This window comes from Gadus macrocephalus, chromosome 9 (assembly GCF_031168955.1).
Source record: "Gadus macrocephalus chromosome 9, ASM3116895v1".
Classification (NCBI taxonomy): Eukaryota; Metazoa; Chordata; class Actinopteri; order Gadiformes; family Gadidae; genus Gadus; species Gadus macrocephalus.
In genome coordinates, this window is record NC_082390.1 from 19,681,895 (window position 1) to 19,706,442 (window position 24,548).

Sequence of the window (24,548 nt, forward strand, 5' to 3'; positions counted from 1 at the left end):
TTGTTTGCTGATGAAAAAAATATTATGTCTTCCTGTATTAAGTAATGCTATTTCAGTATATATATATATATATATATATATATATATATATATATATATGTATATATATGTGTGTGTGTGTGTGTGTGTGTGTGTGTGTGTGTGTGTGTGTGTGTGTGTGTGTAATTATTATTATCCATGAGAAAAAGTTTGACGTATGTTTTATATTGTTAAAATAGAAAGATATTACACTTCATATACTCACAGGAATGCAGTTCTCTGGGTCAAAGTCAGCACACTGAACGTTTGTCTCAATCAGGCTCAACCCCGGCTGGACACACTCATACTTGGTGCAGTTATTGCCTGGAGGTGACCAGGTTGTGGAAGGCTACGAAAGATAAAGAGCAGGAAGAATTGTGTCAATCCAATTGCTTAAGTTTAAAGATTTGAAGCATGGAGCCCTATTTTGTACGTGCTGAACTTACCGCTACGATTTGAGTGGAGTTATCTGGAAGCTCAACCACACAATTCGTCCTTTTACATGTTCCACAACATTGGTCTGCCACACTTTCATAAACTGACCCCTTTTTGATGAAAATACACAAAAAAAGAACAATTTGTATTATTATAAACAAATAAATAGTTGTTATATATATATAAAATACCAATCCAAGCATCGGTAAATCAATATTTACTGATGCTGTCTCTAGCCCCATTTGTATACAGTCGTCATAGATAGGAATTTAATGTAATACACTATAGATAGTAAAGCATTTACAATAGTGATTATTTGAGTTACTGTTTCAAAAAGAGTAAAGGAGAGACAATGGATATGTGTACGTGATTCATTCATGCATTGGTTATACAAAAGATCATAAAAAAGAAATAGGATTTGTCTTATCGCTATAAAACATTCATGCTGATGTATGCATATTTATCATACAAATATTAGACTTATATTACCAGTGGACACTGAAGGTCGCAATCAGTTGTGGAGCAGGCTACGGCTTTCAGCTTGCTGGTTGGATCAATAGCGTCTTGACAGTAGCAGTGCTCACACGGGGATTTGAAGAATGCAGCGCCTGGCTGTGAAATTATGGTTATTTCTCTATTGTTTTTACTAGAAAGCAGGAGGCAGCGTCACTGACCTATATAATATATTGGACCGCATAATGCATAAATCGGATAAATGTAGCGATGTTAATAAAAAGTCACGCTCAAACAGACATAATACCATCCAACTTGCTCATGGGTGATTTACCAAGATAATTAATTGCTGACTAAGATTGCTGTTATATATGCAAAGGGACTAAATCATAGGTCTAATCTGTCTTCAATTAAAAATGAAAATTCTTACCTTGTACAATGTGTCATTGTAGACACAGTTTGGTGTGGGTACTAAAGAAATAATAATTAAAACATATTCATGTTGTCAAAAGGTCTTCTTGTAAATGTAATTTATGATGATGTAATAACAATGGAGAATTAGTCATGTATCATATCATGACATTTCTCAAGAAAATGACCTCATAAAACAATCTTACCACAATTATAATTGGGGCAGCATGTTTCATTGAATGAACTCATCACAGGCACAAATCCAAGCGCACAATGGAGAGTTGGCATCACACAGAGTTTCACATTACAACCTGTTGGGACGGACGTACAATACAGACAGACAGAAAGACAATTTTGATCAGGTTGACTGTTCCGGGATGAACTCATCAGTGTAAGTGAAAAGTGTAAAATGATGACTTTCAATGAGGTATCTTGGATGATACGGAAATAATGGTCCCTATGTGCGTTTAGCTTACTCATATGATCAAAACATTTGTTTTATTTACAATCGAGTACTGTGTACTTATGGTGTGATCTAGATGCCTCAGACACCAGCCTTCCGAGTTGGAAATTGGGGACTCTCCCAGCTTTCTTGCGGCATTTCACAGAGGCACGTCCCCTTTTGGTTGAGCCCCCTCGAAATTCTACCGATTCAGTTATGACGCTCTCAACAAAAATGGCTGCGCCCGTAAATAGATTTATTTTCTTTGTATTTGTACCACGTTGGTCATTTAAATGTCGATTTTAAACGTTCTCACACACCTGATTACATTGCTACTTTATTTCGGTCACCAATTTATGCATTGCACGGTCTTGCTGTGCGTGCAAGACAATGTAAAGTTGTGTTGTTTGTTCGAAAGGCTGGTGTCCGAGGCATCTGGATTTACGGCCTTTATAGCGTATAGTTCGTCTTTGTGGTTGTGTCGTGACATTGGCTAGTTGTTCTTTATTGTTAGCTACATTAGCCTCTTTAGCAAACCAGCTCGAAAAGCAAACGCACAGCAAGACCGTGCAATGCATAAATTGGTGACCGAAATACAGTAGCAATGTAATCAGGTGTGTGAGAACATTTAAAATCGACGATAATGACCAACGTAGTACAAATACAAAGAAAATAAATCTCTTTAGGTGCGCAGCCATTTTTGTTGAGAGAGTCATCACTGAACTCGGTATACTCTGAGAATTCCGAGGGGGCTCGACCAAGTGGGGCCTTTGTGTCCGAGGCATCTGGATCACACCATTAATCTCTATGCATCCATAGCGGCAGGAAATAGCTTTGAATGGACCACTCACGACACTCGAACACGTCACAGCAGTCCACACTGATCGTCACAAGCTCCTCCCCCGGCTGGTCGCAGGGCACAGGCTCTTGCACCTCACAAGTGATGTTGACACACTGAACCTCATAGGTGTTCTGACTACAGACACACTCCTGGCAACCAGTTTGCCACTTCTCTCCAAGCTGTGGGACAGACAATTATGAATGTGCAAAGAGTAGAGAGACGCATATAATCTCAATACCTAATAATTTCACCATTTCATCTAAATAAGGCTTTAGGATAAATCTTTTATTTAATTTGTACCTTTTTGGGTTGGCCATCGGGCCCGGAACAACCTTGGAAAACAAAAGGGAAGAAACGTCACTTATCTTGAATTAACATGAGTGAGGTTAGGTGAACTTAACATCGTTATTTCTGATAGTTCAACTTTATATTAATTTTTTCTCACAGGATACCACACAGGCCTCAGAGTTTGTTCCATAATGGGTGGTCCCTTCGGGACAGAAGCACCCCTCTGTGGGAATATTACAACTGGGATCGACAAGACTGGGGTCTCCTTTGCATCGATCCACAAATTTCTGATTGTATCTGTGATAGAAGAAAATATATACATATTTAGCTGAAAATATGTTAATATTGCTTTCTTTATGAATATGAAATGGACGGCATGATTGTGCTGGACACTGCAATCATAATACAGTTCAATGTAATACATAATATGACATGCAACCATTTTACATAAAAATACAAATAACAAATGCAAATAATTCATTTACTATTTATCGTGTAGACATTTGAACATTGGGAGTGTTAATTGCTAATTAGATTAGCGAATGTGGCCTTACCTTGAATCACATGTTGGGAAAATAGCTGGACCACATGCGTTGTAGACCTTATTGGCTGAACATGGATATTCTACCATAACAGAGGGAGTTAAAAGAAATGGTTAGTTTCAATGTAATTCAGCAGAAAGGCTTCCAGTGCACACAGCGTTAATAACTTAAACAAATCCTCATACCACACATTCCACTTGTAGAAGGTCTCCAGTCTATGCAGACCATTTCTGATGCACACAATTCTGCGTACATCTCCAAACTAGCGCAGCCGCCTTCAACTTTCGTATGGCAAACATCATATTGACAGGCAAGGTAGAAAGGATTTGGGGACAATAATTTATGGCACTCCTCAAAGATGCTTAATTGAAAAAGGAAAAAAACAATAGCATTGTTATGAATTATGTTATGAACCCATTTCAAAAGGGTAAATGTTTATTTTCCAAAAAATAATTATGCTTCAAAATATAATTTACAGTGTTTTTATTACCTGCTCTTGATAATTTCACATAACACAGATGGGCAATTGTTTGACAAAGTAGTAGAAGTTGACCAAGTAGGTGTAGGTGTTGGAGTGGTTGGGTTGAGGGTCGGTGGGACATTACAATACGGTTTATTATTGTCTTCTATTTTCCAATCCGCAGCCATCTCATAACACGAGGGATGAGTCTCGCCATTCCTAAGTCTGCAATCATTTGTTTGGTCATTGTCACAGGTACCTGAAAAACAAATGCAGATATTAGTGTCATTCCTTTGAAAGTTTATTTTACAATAATATGAATCAAAGGACCAGGCAGTTGTCATCTCACCGCACTGCCCCTCTGTATTGTTGTGGAAGTGAGAATAGGGCAGGTCAACGGAGAAAGACAGCCCTTTGAACCACACAATCGCCTCAATCTCTGGTATTTCCACTGTAATTTGGATAACAGTGCTTCTGATGTCAAAGTCATTGTTTGAAAAAGGTGGGAATACTTGTCTTCCATTCAGATGTACCTTGAAGACGAAAAATCCATCAATCATTTCAACACTCCATAAATCATAACAATAACAAATTTATGCATAGGGATCAGATATTTTTAATAGTTATGATAATGATCTCAATATTAATATTAGCCTTATTACCATGTTCACAGTCTTTTGGGACCTCTCCTGTGTGAGGACGATCTCGTACGTTTTGTAAAACACAGTCATTGAGTGAGTACAAGTTGCCATTCGAGTATTGGTACCACAATTTTCATTGTCGACAACTATGGTAAAATTGTGACGCGGAACAATTTCCTTCACCAAAACATATGTGCAGTTTTCCTGAAAACTGTAATATTTCCCATCAAATGTGATGTAATGAGGATCACCCCAGCCCAAGCATTCACCTGTGAAAAAGACAATGCAACGAGAATTACATCAAAAACAAAGCAAAATAAAATATACTCTTTGAGCTGCTATGATATTTTAAACTTACATTTGCAATGATATTGGAAACAACAGCCACTGTGGTCGTAAATCTTCTTTGGTTGGTAGCCGTTTACGCACACAGGTCTAACGGCGGGCGGACAGTCTACGTGTACACGTTGTATTTGTCCAATTTTACATGTATCAGTGTAACAGTTTTTTTCAGACCTCCAGGACTCCCCATGCTGTTAAGGAGAACATGAGACTTTAACTTCATCAATATGAACCGGGATTGGTCAACAGTAATTGTGTCTTAAATTATGTCAGGAAATGCTGTATATTTTCCATAAATGTCATTAGTTAACGTATGTTGGTGAATTAATATTCCTTCAATTTGATTTAGATTCCATGACCTTACCTTTCTGGGAGGTGTAAGAAAGTCACAGTTCTTCGGAGGAGGCGTTGTAAATGAGGTATTTTCTTCAGTGGTGCTCTGGCTGGTTGTGGCTGAAGGAGAAGGACTGGTTGTGGTTGGAGGAGGAGGAGGAGTGGTGGAAATACATAGCGTGGCATGCTTCTCAACATGACATGTCACATTGCAGAAGGACGTGAAGCACCAACCGCTTCCATCGGTCTTATTGTAGATGTAAGTATCTAACATTAGGATATACAAACACATTGCGTTACACAAACACAACAGGATAATGACTGAGAAACCAAGAAAGATAAAAGGCTTTGCATTTAATTTAAACAATATTTCTTACCAGGAGGGAAAGATTGATTCATGTACTTGCAAAAACATGTTAGTAAACCCTGCGTACTAACAGAGAAAAAAGTCGTTGTAGATTCTGGACCTGTGACTACAGATTCTGAAGTTGTTGTGGTGGTAGGCTGTTCTGTAGTTGTTGGGGTGGTAGGCTGTTCTGTAGTTGTTGGGGTGGTAGACTGTTCTGTAGTTGTTGTTGTGGTGGTAGACTGTTCTGTGGTTGTTGGGGTGGTAGACTGCTCTGTAGTTGTTGTTGTGGTGGTAGACTGTTCTGTAGTTGTTGGGCTGGTAGACTGTTCTGTAGTTGTTGGGGTGGTAGGCAGTATCGTAGTTGTTGTTGTGGTGGTAGACTGTTCTGTAGTTGTTGTTGGGGTGGTAGACTGTTCTGTAGTAGTTGGGGTGGTAGACTGTTCTGTAGTTGTTGTTGTGGTGGTAGACTGTTCTGTAGTTGTTGTTGGGGTGGTAGACTGTTCTGTAGTTGTTGGGGGAGTAGACTGTTCTGTAGTTGTTGTTGTGGTGGTAGACTGTTCTGTAGTTGTTTGGGTGGTAGACTGTTCTGTAGTTGTCGTTGGGGTGGTAGACTGTTCCGTAGTTGTTGGGGTGGTGGATGGTCCTTGACTGGTTCTAGTGCTGATATGTGGCCGTTCTGTTGTTGATGCTGTGGTAAACTGTTCTGTTGTTGTTGGGGTCGTAGGCTGTTCTGTTGTTGTTGTTGTTGCGGTGGTAGGCTGTTCTGTTGTTATTGTAGTGGTTGACTGTTCCGTAGTTGTTGGGATGGTGGTTGGTCCTTGACTGGTTCTAGTGCTGATATGTGGCTGTTCTGTTGTTGATGCTGTGGTAGACTGTTCTGTTGTTGTTGGGGTCGTAGGCTGTTCTGTTGTTGTTGTTATGGTGGTAGGCTGTTCTGTTGTTGTTGTTGTTGAAGTGGTAGACTGTTCTGTAGTTGTTGGGGGGGTAGACTGTTCTGTGGTTGTTGGGGTCGTAGGCTGTTCTGTTGTTGTTGTTGTTATGGTGGTAGGCTGTTCTGTTGTTGTTGTTGAAGTGGTAGACTGTTCTGTAGTTGTTGGGGTGGTAGACTGTTCTGTGGTTGTTGGGGTGGTAGACTGCTCTGTAGTTGTTGTTGTGGTGGTGGTAGACTGTTCTGTAGTTGTTGGGGTGGTAGACTGTTCTGTAGTTCTTGGGGTGGTAGGCAGTATCGTAGTTGTTTTTGTGGTGGTAGACTCCTCTGTAGTTGTTGTTGGGGTGGTAGACTGTTCTGTAGTAGGTGGGGTGGTAGACTGTTCTGTAGTTGTTGTGGTGGTGGTAGACTGTTCTGTAGTTGTTGTTGTGGTGGTAGACTGTTCTGTAGTTGTTGAGGTGGTAGACTGTTCTGTAGTAGTTGGGGGGGTAGACTGTTCTGTAGTTGTTGTTGGGGTGGTAGACTGTTCTGTAGTTGTTGTTGTGGTGGTAGACTGTTCTGTAGTTGTTGGGGTGGTAGGCTGTTCTGTAGTTGTTGGGGTGGTAGGCAGTATCGTAGTTGTTGTTGTGGTGGTAGACTGTTCTGTAGTTGTTGGGGTGGTAGGCTGTTCTGTAGTTGTTGGGGTGGTAGGCAGTATCGTAGTTGTTGTTGTGGTGGTAGACTGTTCTGTAGTTGTTGTTGGGGTGGTAGACTGTTCTGTAGTTGTTGTGGTGGTAGACTGTTCTGTAGTTGTTGTTGGGGTGGTAGACTGTTCCGTAGTTGTTGGGGTGGTGGACTGTTCCGTAGTTGTTGGGATGGTGGTTGGTCCTTGACTGGTTCTAGTGCTGATATGTGGCTGTTCTGTTGTTGATGCTGTGGTAGACTGTTCTGTTGTTGTTGGGGTCGTAGGCTGTTCTGTTGTTGTTGTTATGGTGGTAGGCTGTTCTGTTGTTGTTGGGGTGGTAGACTGCTCTGTAGTTGTTGTTGGGGTGGTAGACTGTTCTGTAGTTGTTGGGGTGGTAGACTGTTCTGTAGTTCTTGGGGTGGTAGGCAGTATCGTAGTTGTTTTTGTGGTGGTAGACTGTTCTGTAGTTGTTGTTGGGGTGGTAGACTGTTCTGTAGTAGTTGGGGTGGTAGACTGTTCTGTAGTTGTTGTGGTGGTGGTAGACTGTTCTGTAGTTGTTGGGGTGGTAGACTGTTCTGTAGTTGTTGGGGGGGTAGACTGTTCTGTAGTTGTTGTTGGGGTGGTAGACTGTTCTGTAGTTGTTGGGGTGGTAGGCTGTTCTGTAGTTGCTGTGGTGGTAGGCTGTTCACATTGGTCCTCACAACATTTAACTCGTATCTCATAATCGTGACAATGGGGAGGTTTTTGGTCCTTGGCTTGGCAAACTAGACCAACTGTTGTGTCACATGTCACCCTTTGTCCTAGTGCCTCCAAAGAAACATCCTTATACTGTGACGCCCTGCATTGTATTTCTAAAGATGAATTGCATCTGCTCAAGTCTATCTGTGGTATTGATTCAATGGTTTCGTTATCTCCATTGTTATCAGGGTAGTGATTATTATTCCAAGCTGTCCAATTACAAACCAGGCAGACATAAGGAGTAGTTGTCAACGATGTGGTCGTTGTTTTGACTTGAGTGGTAGACTGTTCAGTAGTTGTTAGGGTGGTGGACTGTTCCGTAGTTGTTGGGGTGGTTGACTGTTCCGTAGTTGTTGGGATGGTGGTTGGTCCTTGACTGGTTCTAGTGCTGATATGTGGCTGTTCTGTTGTTGATGCTGTGGTAGACTGTTCTGTTGTTGTTGGGGTCGTAGGCTGTTCTGTTGTTGTTGTTATGGTGGTAGGCTGTTCTGTTGTTGTTGTGGTAGACTGTTCTGTAGTTGTTGGGGTGGTAGACTGTTCTGTAGTTGTTGGGGTGGTAGACTGTTCTGTAGTTCTTGGGGTGGTAGGCAGTATCGTAGTTGTTTTTGTGGTGGTAGACTGTTCTGTAGTAGTTGGGGTGGTAGACTGTTCTGTAGTTGTTGTGGTGGTGGTAGACTGTTCTGTAGTTGTTGTGGTGGTGGTAGACTGTTCTGTAGTTGTTGGGGTGGTAGACTGTTCTGTAGTAGTTGGGGGGGTAGACTGTTCTGTAGTTGTTGTTGGGGTGGTAGACTGTTCTGTAGTTGTTGGGGTGGTAGGCTGTTCTGTAGTTGTTGGGGTGGTAGGCAGTATCGTAGTTGTTGTTGTGGTGGTAGACTGTTCTGTAGTTGTTGTTGGGGTGGTAGACTGTTCTGTAGTAGTTGGGGTGGTAGACTGTTCCGTAGTTGTTGGGGTGGTTGACTGTTCCGTAGTTGTTGGGATGGTGGTTGGTCCTTGACTGGTTCTAGTGCTGATATGTGGCTGTTCTGTTGTTGATGCTGTGGTAGACTGTTCTGTTGTTGTTGGGGTCGTAGGCTGTTCTGTTGTTGTTGTTATGGTGGTAGGCTGTTCTGTTGTTGTTGTTGAAGTGGTAGACTGTTCTGTAGTTGTTGGGGTGGTATACTGTTCTGTGGTTGTTGGGGTGGTAGACTGCTCTGTAGTTGTTGTTGTGGTGGTAGACTGTTCTGTAGTTGTTGGGGTGGTAGACTGTTCTGTAGTTCTTGGGGTGGTAGGCAGTATCGTAGTTGTTTTTGTGGTGGTAGACTGTTCTGTAGTTGTTGTTGGGGTGGTAGACTGTTCTGTAGTAGTTGGGGTGGTAGACTGTTCTGTAGTTGTTGTGGTGGTGGTAGACTGTTCTGTAGTTGTTGGGGTGGTAGACTGTTCTGTAGTTGTTGGGGGGGTAGACTGTTCTGTAGTTGTTGTTGGGGTGGTAGACTGTTCTGTAGTTGTTGGGGTGGTAGGCTGTTCTGTAGTTGCTGTGGTGGTAGGCTGTTCACATTGGTCCTCACAACATTTAACTCGTATCTCATAATCGTGACAATGGGGAGGTTTTTGGTCCTTGGCTTGGCAAACTAGACCAACTGTTGTGTCACATGTCACCCTTTGTCCTAGTGCCTCCAAAGAAACATCCTTATACTGTGACGCCCTGCATTGTATTTCTAAAGATGAATTGCATCTGCTCAAGTCTATCTGTGGTATTGATTCAATGGTTTCGTTATCTCCATTGTTATCAGGGTAGTGATTATTATTCCAAGCTGTCCAATTACAAACCAGGCAGACATAAGGAGTAGTTGTCAACGATGTGGTCGTTGTTTTGACTTGAGTGGTAGACTGTTCAGTAGTTGTTAGGGTGGTGGACTGTTCCGTAGTTGTTGGGGTGGTTGACTGTTCCGTAGTTGTTGGGATGGTGGTTGGTCCTTGACTGGTTCTAGTGCTGATATGTGGCTGTTCTGTTGTTGATGCTGTGGTAGACTGTTCTGTTGTTGTTGGGGTCGTAGGCTGTTCTGTTGTTGTTGTTATGGTGGTAGGCTGTTCTGTTGTTGTTGTGGTAGACTGTTCTGTAGTTGTTGGGGTGGTAGACTGTTCTGTAGTTGTTGGGGTGGTAGACTGTTCTGTAGTTCTTGGGGTGGTAGGCAGTATCGTAGTTGTTTTTGTGGTGGTAGACTGTTCTGTAGTTGTTGTTGGGGTGGTAGACTGTTCTGTAGTAGTTGGGGTGGTAGACTGTTCTGTAGTTGTTGTGGTGGTGGTAGACTGTTCTGTAGTTGTTGGGGTGGTAGACTGTTCTGTAGTAGTTGGGGTGGTAGACTGTTCTGTAGTTGTTGGAGGGGTAGACTGTTCTGTAGTTGTTGTTGGGGTGGTAGACTGTTCTGTAGTTGTTGGGGTGGTAGGCTGTTCTGTAGTTGTTGGGGTGGTAGGCAGTATCGTAGTTGTTGTTGTGGTGGTAGACTGTTCTGTAGTTGTTGTTGGGGTGGTAGGCTGTTCTGTAGTTGTTGGGGTGGTAGGCAGTATCGTAGTTGTTGTTGTGGTGGTAGACTGTTCTGTAGTTGTTGTTGGGGTGGTAGACTGTTCTGTAGTAGTTGGGGTGGTAGACTGTTCCGTAGTTGTTGTTGGGGTGGTAGACTGTTCTGTAGTTGTTGGGGTGGTTGACTGTTCCGTAGTTGTTGGGATGGTGGTTGGTCCTTGACTGGTTCTAGTGCTGATATGTGGCTGTTCTGTTGTTGATGCTGTGGTAGACTGTTCTGTAGTTGTTGGGGTGGTAGACTGTTCTGTGGTTGTTGGGGTGGTAGACTGCTCTGTAGTTGTTGTTGTGGTGGTAGACTGTTCTGTAGTTGTTGGGGTGGTAGACTGTTCTGTAGTTCTTGGGGTGGTAGGCAGTATCGTAGTTGTTTTTGTGGTGGTAGACTGTTCTGTAGTTGTTGTTGGGGTGGTAGACTGTTCTGTAGTAGTTGGGGTGGTAGACTGTTCTGTAGTTGTTGTGGTGGTGGTAGACTGTTCTGTAGTTGTTGGGGTGGTAGACTGTTCTGTAGTTGTTGGGGGGGTAGACTGTTCTGTAGTTGTTGTTGGGGTGGTAGACTGTTCTGTAGTTGTTGGGGTGGTAGGCTGTTCTGTAGTTGCTGTGGTGGTAGGCTGTTCACATTGGTCCTCACAACATTTAACTCGTATCTCATAATCGTGACAATGGGGAGGTTTTTGGTCCTTGGCTTGGCAAACTAGACCAACTGTTGTGTCACATGTCACCCTTTGTCCTAGTGCCTCCAAAGAAACATCCTTATACTGTGACGCCCTGCATTGTATTTCTAAAGATGAATTGCATCTGCTCAAGTCTATCTGTGGTATTGATTCAATGGTTTCGTTATCTCCATTGTTATCAGGGTAGTGATTATTATTCCAAGCTGTCCAATTACAAACCAGGCAGACATAAGGAGTAGTTGTCAACGATGTGGTCGTTGTTTTGACTTGAGTGGTAGACTGTTCAGTAGTTGTTAGGGTGGTGGACTGTTCCGTAGTTGTTGGTGTGGTTGACTGTTCCGTAGTTGTTGGGATGGTGGTTGGTCCTTGACTGGTTCTAGTGCTGATATGTGGCTGTTCTGTTGTTGATGCTGTGGTAGACTGTTCTGTTGTTGTTGGGGTCGTAGGCTGTTCTGTTGTTGTTGTTATGGTGGTAGGCTGTTCTGTTGTTGTTGTTGAAGTGGTAGACTGTTCTGTAGTTGTTGGGGTGGTAGACTGTTCTGTGGTTGTTGGGGTGGTAGACTGCTCTGTAGTTGTTGTTGTGGTGGTAGACTGTTCTGTAGTTGTTGGGGTGGTAGACTGTTCTGTAGTTCTTGGGGTGGTAGGCAGTATCGTAGTTGTTTTTGTGGTGGTAGACTGTTCTGTAGTTGTTGTTGGGGTCGTAGACTGTTCTGTAGTAGTTGGGGTGGTAGGCTGTTCTGTAGTTGTTGTTGGGGTGGTAGACTGTTCTGTAGTTGTTGTGGTGGTGGTAGACTGTTCTGTAGTAGTTGGGGTGGTAGACTGTTCTGTAGTTGTTGGGGTGGTAGACTGTTCTGTAGTTGTTGGAGGGGTAGACTGTTCTGTAGGTGTTGTTGGGGTGGTAGACTGTTCCGTAGTTGTTGGGATGGTGGATGGTCCTTGACTGGTTCTAGTGCTGATATGTGGCTGTTCTGTTGTTGATGCTGTGGTAGACTGTTCTGTTGTTGTTGGGGTCGTAGGCTGTTCTGTTGTTGTTGTTGTGGTGGTAGGCTGTTCTGTTGTTGTTGTAGTGGTTGACTGTTCCGTAGTTGTTGGGGTGGGTGACTGTTCTGTAGTTGTTGGGGTGGTAGACTGTTCTGTGGTTGTTGGGGTGGTAGACTGCTCTGTAGTTGTTGTTGTGCTGGTAGACTGTTCCGTAGTTGTTGGGGTGGTAGACTGTTCTGTAGTTCTTGGGGTGGTAGGCAGTATCGTAGTTGTTTTTGTGGTGGTAGACTGTTCTGTAGTTGTTGTTGGGGTGGTAGACTGTTCTGTAGTAGTTGGGGTGGTAGACTGTTCTGTAGTTGTTGTGGTGGTGGTAGACTGTTCTGTAGTTGTTGGGGTGGTAGACTGTTCTGTAGTTGTTGGGGGGGTAGATTGTTCTGTAGTTGTTGTTGGGGTGGTAGACTGTTCTGTAGTTGTTGGGGTGGTAGGCTGTTCTGTAGTTGCTGTGGTGGTAGGCTGTTCACATTGGTCCTCACAACATTTAACTCGTATCTCATAATCGTGACAATGGGGAGGTTTTTGGTCCTTGGCTTGGCAAACTAGACCAACTGTTGTGTCACATGTCACCCTTTGTCCTAGTGCCTCCAAAGAAACATCCTTATACTGTGACGCCCTGCATTGTATTTCTAAAGATGAATTGCATCTGCTCAAGTCTATCTGTGGTATTGATTCAATGGTTTCGTTATCTCCATTGTTATCAGGGTAGTGATTATTATTCCAAGCTGTCCAATTACAAACCAGGCAGACATAAGGAGTAGTTGTCAACGATGTGGTCGTTGTTTTGACTTGAGTGGTAGACTGTTCAGTAGTTGTTAGGGTGGTGGACTGTTCCGTAGTTGTTGGGGTGGTTGACTGTTCCGTAGTTGTTGGGATGGTGGTTGGTCCTTGACTGGTTCTAGTGCTGATATGTGGCTGTTCTGTTGTTGATGCTGTGGTAGACTGTTCTGTTGTTGTTGGGGTCGTAGGCTGTTCTGTTGTTGTTGTTATGGTGGTAGGCTGTTCTGTTGTTGTTGTTGAAGTGGTAGACTGTTCTGTAGTTGTTGGGGTGGTAGACTGTTCTGTGGTTGTTGGGGTGGTAGACTGCTCTGTAGTTGTTGTTGTGGTGGTAGACTGTTCTGTAGTTGTTGGGGTGGTAGACTGTTCTGTAGTTCTTGGGGTGGTAGGCAGTATCGTAGTTGTTTTTGTGGTGGTAGACTGTTCTGTAGTTGTTGTTGGGGTGGTAGACTGTTCTGTAGTAGTTGGGGTGGTAGACTGTTCTGTAGTTGTTGTGGTGGTGGTAGACTGTTCTGTAGTTGTTGGGGTGGTAGACTGTTCTGTAGTAGTTGGGGGGGTAGACTGTTCTGTAGTTGTTGTTGGGGTGGTAGACTGTTCTGTAGTTGTTGGGGTGGTAGGCTGTTCTGTAGTTGTTGGGGTGGTAGACTGTTCTATTGTTGTTAGGGTGGAATATGTTGGTGGCACTGTTGTGGTGAAGGTGATCACTCCTGAAAATGAATCAGATTTTGCAACTTAAAGTACAATACAAAATGAAAATACAGTCATCTTTATCTTTTAGGTTTTTTTTTACGTAAAACTCACGTGCTTTTAATATTACCATGAGAAAGAACAAAATGATAAAATATATCCAATTAATTCTTACCAGCTGTTGAAAAAGTAAATATTGTAGTTGTAGGTTCCTGGGTTGTAGTTGTCGGAGTAGGAGTAGTGAACGGACAAATTGTTAAGGTCCTGTTGATGTGTCCACCTTCTTCACACACAGCAGTAAAACAGGCCCCATCGCCATCATGTGTGCTGTATATTGTTGCCCCATAATGGTACTTATTCCCATTGTATATACAGATGCAAGCTGCAAAAAATATACATTTGTTTTTTACTTGCTGTTGTCAATGATGTTGTTCAATTGAAACTCATTGATGCATATTAATATAGCATATTAAAGTAATTCTGACCTTGCACGTCATATTTGCACGTTCTCTGTGTTGATGAGCACCGACTGAAAAAGATAGGCAATTACAGAAATAATATTAGTATTTTTTTTTTGATATATTCGTTATTTATTCGCGTAATTTTTAATACAGTACAATATTAAGAATACAAACATGAAGAATATATTATTCTTCCGGAATTAACAAGGCAAAGCGTGCATGACTACTGTATTCTTATTTCAAAATATATTCATATATTTGCCTTTTGAATATTTTGGGCCCTTTTTTACTAGTCTGAAGCGCAAGTGAGACGCGCAAAACGCAAGTAGCTTTGTGGGCGGAACTCTGGGGCTGTTGCTATTATACCGGCGGATAAATGACTGTTGCGGCCTACCTAAATCTAAAATCGGTTGGTCTGAAACCCGTAGGTGTGATTTGGGCGTAACGTGCAACAAACCAATTACTATATAAGTAATATTATCAGTAATCTCATGTTTTTGACCTGTGTAAGGGTTAGTTCCATCTCCCATCCCCTTAGCAGCCAGCGCATTTGAACTTGACGAGTTGATATTTTGACAGCACTTTTGCAGTCTCCGATGAGACTGATGCATGACCACATGAATTCCAAACTTAAAATGGCTCAGTTTAAGGCCAAATAATAGGCCTATTTCACACATGGAATAGCGTCTTCTTCAGAAACACTGAGTCGTTATGTTAGGGCTGCGCGATATATCGAATATATGCGATGTATCACGAGATGTTCTTCAGGGGATGTATAAAATGCCCCTGTCGCGAACATCGAATACAAATTGGCACGTAATCTGTTTCTTTTTGCTGCCGCCGGCATACTCATTGTGCGTTCACACCAAACGCGACGGGGCGACAAAATCACGTATAAAGTGAATGTAGACGCGTATCGGGCGAATTCTTCGCGAGAGAAAACCGGCAACAAGTTTTGATTTGTCGCGCCACACTTTCGCCGTGCACAGGCGAGCGCGTTCACGAGGATTTGTGGCGCGACAAATTCGCTCGAGTTGAAATGTATTTTAATTTCTCGTGATGACAGCCAATCAGCGTTCAACAGCGTGGCCACTGAGTGACATGTGTAACGTAAACAGCCAATCAGCGTTCAACCGTCAAACTCAGTGCAGTGCAGTCCGGGGTGAACTGCAGCATGGAGGAGAAAGTGATTGTTGCCGTTTGCGACTCCCAGAGCTCTATATATAATAGTATATAATATAATATAATTGTATAATATCACGGCCAAAAGCTCTGTGCGCCTCCGACGTCTCTCCCTCTTCCACAAAAGGTAAAGACATGCAATGGCACAAACACACTCACTCCCCCCGCCGGTTGCGAGTCCGCGAGATTCTCATGGACGCGCGTGTGTGACGTAGTCTGGACGGCGCGCTGCTGTAGGTGTGTGTACCTCCGACCGGTGAGTGAGAACAGCGAGAGAGAGAAAAAAGGATGGAAACTGAGGATTTGGTTTTGAAAAAGAATAGCATTGGAGCCGTCGTCTGGCAGTGTATATATAATAATTATTATGCAAACAGTTAATAAATAATTAACGGTTTGAATAAATGCTGTGTTGGTAAATCTAACTTGCTGTGATTTTCCTTTTCTTATGTGCAAGTTCTAAATTGTTCCAATACAAAGCACTAATGAGTTTAAACAATATGTTGTTTCATGTAATCTACATGCAGACTTATATTTCAGGAATACTAGAATTATTACTGGCGTAACATTATGCCAGACATGGTTGAATCGAGCATTTATGATGTGCTCTTGAGGAGATTCAAAATATATCGAGATATATATCGTGTATCGAGATATAGTAAAAAAATATCGAGATATTTATTTTGGCCCATATCGCCCAGCCCTACGTTATGTACATTTCGGCAAAGTGAACTTAACACATAAATGATATGCAGACCTGTGGCCGCAACTGTGGGTCTATTTAATGATATGTGGCACGACATTAGCAAACATTGTTTCTTTCCAATATTGTATACATTATCGTTATCGACTTGTGTTCATAATATACATGCGTCCCCCAGTTAATATACATAGCTATGGACTGTATTATGCGTTACGTGTTTAGTTTGCGTGTGTTTAAACAGATGGGTGCACACACGCGCCAAGCATTAGGCCTACCAGCATTCATTCATTCTTTTAAACACTTACTCCCGGTGAAACTTTGTTTTCTCACGATCAAATCAATCCTAAAAGTTATGGGCTTGTACACGATGTCTGTGTTAAGAAAATATGTGTTTGCTGTACTGTGTTTGCAGATGCATTGTTTTAAAAGTACAACTTCTTACCGCTGCATCAGCTGTTCTTTCCCAAATAATTTAACCAACGTTATAAATTACCCTAAAACAAGATTTTGTTTTGGAAGGCTGGGACATAGCCTACTTTGCTCAAGTTTATTATTGTTATTATTATTATGATTATTATGAGGGGTCCGAGCAGCGAAGCTGCTTGGCCCTTATTGTTTCTGTAACGTTTTTGTTTTTTTCTCAAATTCTGTAAAAGTCATACTGCAGCCTAAACCGTAAGTCGAAAACACTTGAAATTTTCAGGTATGGTTACCAATAACCCCCTGTACCCATAAACCCACATTTGTGGTAATGCACCCAAAGGTGGCGCTATTGTAAAAAATCATGAACCTGAACTCAAAATCCTTTCAGAATATTAATCTCTAGGATCAGACGCATTTATAAAATTTTGCCCTAAAAATGTATACTTTCCCACAATTTCATATTAAAGCTAAACATGATAAAAAGATTCACAGGCTACAAAAATAATAAAAATTCACCAAAATCGCCACATAGAATCTTTAGACCAAGCCTCACAAAAAACGTTCAACAGAATTTGTTTTACTTAGTTCTATTTGAGAAATATTGGCCAATGAAGTTGGAGCAGTAAACCCATTTTTCTTCGATGACCATTTTGTTATTGTATAAAAAAACAAGACTTATTATTAGGTGGGTACCAATACCCCACTACTAATAAACCTAAATTGTGGTACTGCACCCAAAGATGGCACTATTTAAAAAAAATATGAACTAGCCTTAATTCTCCTTACGAGATGGACCTGGACTCAAAATTCTTTCATCATATTAATCTCTAAAATCAGATGCATCTTTTTCACCCTGGTCTTCTGCTCTAAAAATGTTTACTTTTCCCACAATTTCATAGAAAAGCCAAACGTCCACAGCCTCAACCCATTTTGCCTGTATGACCATTTTGTTATTGTATAACTACTATACGGCTATCATTAGGTGGATACCATTAATAGTGCAATTTTCAGATCTGTACTCTTTTAAGAAAGCCCTTAATTCTCTTGTGAAATGTGTGCTTGGAGTTTTACAGTGTTCATTCATGCAGCCCCTATGGATTTTTTTTTCCTCAATCGACATCATAATCATAATATTTAAATTAGGCTAATCGTTTGCATGTTTGTGCTGTGTAAAGCTACAAACATGGCCACTTTGCCATTTCCGTTTAAGCCAAGACAGACCAAAGGTTTACCAGAGTAAATTAGAACATGTAGGCGTGGCCTAAATACCGTTCCGCCCACTTTCAATATAACTGTTTGTTTACCTATGTTCGGCAGATGCTTCATGAACCACCTCCAGAACGCAAGCCCGTTTACCTTGTGTCTCTGTTAAAACCACGTGTTGAACATTTACCACTCTCTTGAGTCATACCTAGCACAAGACCACCACACAACAAAGGATCAAATTAGTTTTCCATCAGTGTTTAAGCTTATGTTGCGGTTCCGACCGCCATGGTACGTCAAAGTAGCAACACCAACTGCGCTATCCGCTCATGCACTTAGACCAGGTATTTAGCGGTCAGTAGTGCAATTGCTTTATCGATCAGTAAGATAGCACCATGTATCATTTGCCCCGGAACACGCCTCTGCTTTTCGCCGAAATGCATCTCAAGGGCGCAAGTGTAGTGGCGCGAGTTTGCTGCGGGGGAAATCTGCTTAACGCCGGGTGCAAACTAGCAATGATACATGCGTTGTGTAGAAAGTAAATTGCGCTGGGTGCAAGATAGGGCCGATAATGTGTCGGACTCATTTCCCAACCGATGGTAATTCAAATATCTTACCATGTTTTACAATTCCCCTCCGAGGGCATGGTATCTCCTTCCTCGTAATGTTTGTCGTTGTTGTCATAGCAACCACACTGCTGATTGGACACACACTTCATGGTCCTCTCTTCCAAGTACGGCTGATCAGGAGGGCACCTCGGATAGCAGCCTGAGAAAGTCGAACAAAAGACGTGTGTGTAAAGAGGACTACACAACGTGTTATTGACAGCGAATGTATTACTTGACAGTTGTTATGGGCCGTTGTGGCTTGGCTTACCTTCCATTGCAGGGATCTGACTGGAGCACGTAGCTGTGGGGTTCTTGCATGTCTTCAGGCATGTGTCACCGCACGGCTCGTAGTGCCACTCACATTCGCCAATGGGGTTGTAGAAATCACAGAAGAGGGCTTGACGGGTAAAGAGATGTGAAATTCAAAAGTCTTTAATTTCGATGCATTTCATCCCCATCTTGGCAAGCTAAAATAGCCACATTTTGTGTTTGGGAACAGGAGGACTCACGACAAATGGAGGGAGTTCTCCATCTCACACAGGCCCCAGCCCTATTACAGGCCGCTGCATATGCTTCCACTGCTGAACAGAAACATTCACAGTCTCCTCCAGAGTTGCAAGCACACGTGTCTTTCACGCATGCGTCATAATAGTTTGTGGGATCCACCTGAGTGGGACAATAATTGTAAAGGGAGTTCATAAGTTATGGATAGTATTGTGTAATCATTTAGCTGAAACTGTACATTTAAGATACCTTGTCTTGATGGACATTCTTTTTTTACTGATCCAACTCTATTTGTCACAAATTACCTGTGAGTGACATGCAGCGAAGACCTCACTGTCGATGATGCTGCAGTGCTTCAGGGCCCAAGCCTGCCTGTGGGAGTACAACTGGCATGGCCTCTTTATAGCGTCTACGTCGGGGCAAGTAGGAGACACTTTCCAGCTATTTCCAAACTGAACAGCTTCCGCCACCACCTCATGATTTCTGGTGGTGAAATCGTTCTTCACACTGCCATCATAATTCCCACAAAGACCACATAGTTGTCCCTGGAAGGCAATATGACAAAATGTAAATATCGAAAGCAAAGGCTAAAATATAGGAAAGTAATGTCTATTGGAGGTTAAATCGGCAATATCTCTAGCCAACCTGTATGACGCGTACACCAAAGTGTATTTGCATTCAGCGTTTATTTATCATCTACATGATCCAATGCAACAGCAACAACAGCAACAAATGGCCAATTTGTTCATGTACCTTATAGGAGGGGTTGAGCTTGATCATCAACGTGGTCTTCTTGTTCCAGATGAGAATGAGACCATTCTTGGCCTCGATCACCAGGTAGATCCCAATGCTGTGGACCTGATACGGTATTTCTGCTTCATGGCTCTGTTTTATAACTTTAATCTTTTCATCAGACAGCAAGATCTCAGTGTTCTGCAAAAACAACAACAACAACAACAACCAGAATAGATCATTTAAGTTCATATACGGCCCCAGATGTTATCTTATTGGATTCTCTTGCGGTGGACAACGTGGACGCCTCATACCCCAAGGTAGAGTTTGATGGCCATGGAGCAGGTGCTGTCGATGCTTGCACACGGTATGTTCTCCGTGACCACCCGGAACGTCCCGTTGCTCATTTCACCATGACAGTAATCCTGCGTGGAGAACGTAGAAGACATTCACAGGTTTAATGAACTTCCTCTGCTTCTCATCCATTTGACGATGGCTCAATGGTTTGTTGGTGGTTTGAGCGCTATCACTGAGGAGGAAGCATGCACGCCGTACCTGCGCGAAGGTGTATCCACAGTCACCGTTGAAGGAGAATTTCTTCTCGTCAAAGCTGATGTAATGTCCATCGCCGTAGATGGTACAGATTCCGTCACACTCATGGGTCGTGCATTCCCATTTTCTCGCTCTGCACTCACTGTGATGTGGACGAAGGAACAAGCCGACATTTTATTAAGGTCCAACGTTGACATTGTGTAATTTAGCAGGTGGTTTGAGGTTGAGAACATCACAGTACATTTACATTTAGGGCATTTTGCAGACTCTTTTATCCAAAGCGACTTACAATAAGTACATTTGTCATAAAAAGTTAAACAATATATCACTGTCATAACAGTAAAGATGTTCATAGAACCAAGTGCAAGTACTAACTATTGCTAGGCTAACCCATTCCCCGTATACAGCAGTGATAGCAGCTACTGCAGATGGTACACAATTAAGTACTATGAATAAGTACAACGTACATTAAGTGCGTACAATAAGTGCGTACATTAATTGCCATGACGTACAACATACAATGGTGGGCGGAAGGGACTGAATGGCTATGCAAAGTCTAGGTGAACTCTGAACAGGTGAGTTTTGAGGCTTTTGTCTTTTTGCCACACAAGAATGTTTCTCAATAGCAGCTAATAGTAGCTAAAATAAATAATAGTAGTTCAAATAACACAATGTATAGTATTGTGGATCACAAAAGAGAAAGTTATATATTCTATATATAAGTATTTAAAACAGTTGTAATAGCACTCTAACAGTGTCTATAGGGAGTCAGAGCAGAGCCCCGTTTCCCGATAACAATGGATCCACGCTCGTACGATCCATCGTAAAATTCTTTGGAGCGTTTCCCGAAACTCCTCTTAACATGAATGCGCGTTCATTGCACTCACGACTGCACTGAAATGGGCTCCGTAGGAGGGGGAGACGCAGGAATGTCGCAGGAAAATTGGGTTAAAAAGCGTTAAAATATCTCCCCATCAGTTCAATCAGTCCTAATCCTGAATGCAGTGTGCGTACATTTTTTCTTTTCCCCCCTGAAATAATTCCATATTAACAAAAATCAAAAGTAGCTTGTGTGACAACTACATTTATCTTAATGTGCTGATTTCTGAAACGTGCTTTGCGCAGCAAAGGGAGCCGACTTTATCTGATTCCGCATAAGGTTTCATTGATTGGCGCGCACTCTCTAGTCTAGAATATTTGTAGACATTAAAAATGCAACGTTCCAGAATTCAAACACAGAGGCTAGGCATTGACCCACGGCTGCTGACCCGGTCAGGAGATCTTGGTCTAGATCCTGCCCATGTTGTTGGGCAGGATGAAGTAGGCTATAGGTCTTTTTACACTGCCAAGCCGGTTCGGTCGAAGCTTGGCACGCCCGGTGATTTCACCTTCTTATCTCAAGTTTCCTGTGTAAAACCGAGGGGGTCAAATCCCCCGTTCGTCACGGCGCGGGCTTTCTTGGTTCACTGGAGAAGGCGGGGCTGCGCACGGAGTCTCTGACCTCTTTAGAATAATTTGTATTATTGCATACTCCCGAATGTTTTAATTTTTTTTATGAATGAAGACACCCGCATGCAATAATGAGTTCCCGTCTGAGTGTAGACTACAAACACGATAACTATGGTCAGTGAAGTTCGTTACTGTCTAAACAGGGTCCAATAAATAGTGAACTTCATCACAGCCTCACCAAAGCGTCTACAGTGCTTAATGCAAACAATCGCAACAAAAAACGCCGGCAGAAATTCTCAGACACCTGCTGGTCTCAGCATGATGCATGTCTACAGTAGCCTATGTCTTCTGTCATTGATCAATATGAGGACATTTTAACCACGATGGTTGAATTAAAATCAGAGGGAGGCAGCAAGTGCAGCTTGAAAGTGACCTCCCACACAAGAGCAATGGAATCATTAGATTTTCTCATATGCCTTGTGACGTGGCGTTTGATTGGTACATTTCGGCTGCGCATGTATTTTTAGAATTTTAAATTGCTGCAATAAATTATGTTGTTGTTGACTTCTAACATGTCTTTATCTTTGCTGTTGAAATATAACAGTAGTCTATGAGTAATATATCAGCGGTAACCACTGTTTTTGGTTGCGAAATTGCACCAGTTGGGCATTCGGTGGTATTGGATGTGTCTTAAAGGTCCCATGACATGCTATTTTATGTATTCTTTAATATAGGTATTAGTGGGCAACTAACACAGTATTCAAAGACGTTCCCTAAATTCAGCCGTGGTGCAGAGTTACAGCCACTCCGAGCCAGTCGCACATTGAGCTTCCCCCAAATGCGCTGTTTCGGTGGGTGTGTCAAGGAGGAGGGTGGGGGTCTGGCCCTGAGCAGCTTGCAGCCACCATGCGCTCTGTTTACAGTGGATGTATCGCAATGGCGAGGCGCACACAGCCTTTAGCCGTGTTCTGTAAATATTCTAGAACACACGGGAGTCCTGGAGCTCTATATCTAAATATTATCATATAGCCTACACAGATATCTATATCATATAATATATATTATCACGGCCAAAAGCTGTGTGAGCCGATATTATGAATCTCAAACGACCGCGTTGGGTTCTCCGACGTTCCTGGTTCTTCAACGTCCACATCAATGTGAATACACACACTGTAACGCAAGTGTTTCTTGTCGGTTCTTTGACGTGTCTTGTATTTCCACAACGAGACTGTCGTGGGGGTTATCTGAGCCATGGTTGAGAAGGAATTGGGGGAAAGGAACTTTGGTTTGACTCGCTGAAGTACATGAACTGCGACATGCCGCCGGTTGCCGCGAGGCACCATCGCCCGGCAGCGGGCAGCCGGCAGCGCGCGGTTCAGTCGACTTCAGGTTGATGTGAAAGTGGAAGAACCAGAGACGTCGCAGAACCCGACAAAGTCGTTTGTGATTCATAATATCGTCTGGAGGCGCACACAATATGTTATATGATATAGATATCTATGTATTATATGATATTATTTAGATATAGAGCTCCAGGACTGTAACGCAAGTGTTGTACACTTCCTTGTTATTTGGATAACCGTTCTGCTGTTGGTGTGATGGCGCATAAAGGTGCGGCCACACCAGACGCGTATCTCGCGTACTTCGCGTATGAAATCGCAATTTTTTCCATAGGGAACCATTGGTTTACACGCGTATTACGCGTATAAGCAACATTTTACGCGTGTATTGCGCGTATGAGGCGCGTATATTTACGCGCTATACGCGCGTAAAGCGCGTATATCGCGTACATCTCAAGAGTTCAAAAAATTTAACTTTTTACGCTCATACGCATGACGATTAGCCGTGTTGCCCAATCAGCGTTGAGCTTGACCCGACGTCACTGGCAGAGAGTAGTGAGCTTGGACAGAAGCATACGGCCGACATCTTTCTTTATTCTGTGTGGAAATAGTAACATAGTTACGCCATTAAATGCTTTTATGGAAACATTTCTAGCGAGAAATGTGCATTTTACTTTCATAATGTTCGCTCGGTGAATGTGAAGGATGTTTGGTTTGATAGTTATGACGAAGAGGGAACGCTCCGTTCACTTGCATGGACAGAGTCTCTGGTTACTAAGCAACCTCAACGTCTTGGCGGACTATTTCTCTGCTGATCAACACTACAGACACTACACGAACAGAAATGGAGGTGGATCAAAATATCATCGTCGCCGTGTGCGGCCGTCCTGTCCTGTACGACACCACGATGGTGTCGTACAGGGACAGGAACAAAACAGAGAGGGCGTGGGTCGACGTGGCAGAGGATATTGGCGTTCCTGGTAAGATCAGTGAATAATGTGTGTGTGTATTTTGCTTGGCTTGGCGTATAGCGCGTATTGCGCGTATGCGACCATTTTTGACACAAAATGGTCAAGCAACATTTTACGCGCGTATCTCGCGTAAAAAGTATGCGAGATACGCGTCCGGTGTGGCCGCACCTTAACACGTCGGACTCTCGTATCTGGTATTTCTACAACGAGACTCGTATTGGGGGTTATCTCAGCCAAGGTTGAGAATGAATTGGGGGGAAGGAACTTTGGCTTTGACTCCCTCAAGAACATGAACCACGACATGGAGGAGAAAGGGATTGTTGGCGGCGAATGTCTCCCGCTTGAGCCCCGCTGAGGGACCATCGCCGGAGGCGGAGGAGCATAAGCGCTGCCCGGCAAAGATCCCTTTCTCCTCCTTGTCGTGGTTCATGTTCTTGAGGGAGTCAAAGCCAAAGTTCCTTTCCCCCAATTCCTTCTCAACCATGGCTTAGATAACCCCCACGACAGTCTCGTTGTGGAAATACAAGACACGTCAAAGAACCGACAAGAAACACTTGCGTTACAGTGTGTGTATTCACACACACACATGTGGCGCTCGCACGGTCGTCTCATTGGCGGGCCAACGTCTCTGGGCGGGCCAGGCAGAGTAAGGGGAGGAGCTGAGATTCCTGATGACGTCATGAGCACAGACATTCCAAATCAGCGCGCTTGAGCCTCAGTTTTTTCAAAGGCGAGCAGAACAGCTAGTGCTAGTTTTACACCAAACGCAAGTTTTAGCCACTGGGGGACCATAGGCAGGCTAGGGGAACTCATA

General features: G+C 42.9%; 1 protein-coding gene across 1 annotated transcript in view; it reads right to left on the reverse strand.

Annotated features, from left to right (window-relative positions):
* Window positions 1–335: 335 nt before the first annotated feature.
* Window positions 336–24,548, reverse strand: part of LOC132464971 (mucin-5AC-like) — a 32,299-nt gene continuing 8,086 nt past the window's right edge. The window contains exons 21-35 of the mRNA XM_060061605.1: window positions 19,978–20,116; window positions 19,737–19,847; window positions 19,444–19,623; window positions 18,996–19,235; window positions 18,696–18,852; window positions 18,455–18,583; window positions 18,196–18,346; window positions 14,095–14,138; window positions 13,785–13,991; window positions 13,472–13,629; window positions 11,804–13,438; window positions 6,205–6,832; window positions 5,415–5,473; window positions 2,611–2,779; window positions 336–367 (exon numbers count right to left, since the gene is read on the reverse strand). Of these exons, the coding sequence (XP_059917588.1) occupies window positions 336–367; window positions 2,611–2,779; window positions 5,415–5,473; window positions 6,205–6,832; window positions 11,804–13,438; window positions 13,472–13,629; window positions 13,785–13,991; window positions 14,095–14,138; window positions 18,196–18,346; window positions 18,455–18,583; window positions 18,696–18,852; window positions 18,996–19,235; window positions 19,444–19,623; window positions 19,737–19,847; window positions 19,978–20,116 (4,039 nt within the window). The remainder of the gene's footprint in view (window positions 368–2,610; window positions 2,780–5,414; window positions 5,474–6,204; window positions 6,833–11,803; window positions 13,439–13,471; window positions 13,630–13,784; window positions 13,992–14,094; window positions 14,139–18,195; window positions 18,347–18,454; window positions 18,584–18,695; window positions 18,853–18,995; window positions 19,236–19,443; window positions 19,624–19,736; window positions 19,848–19,977; window positions 20,117–24,548) is intronic.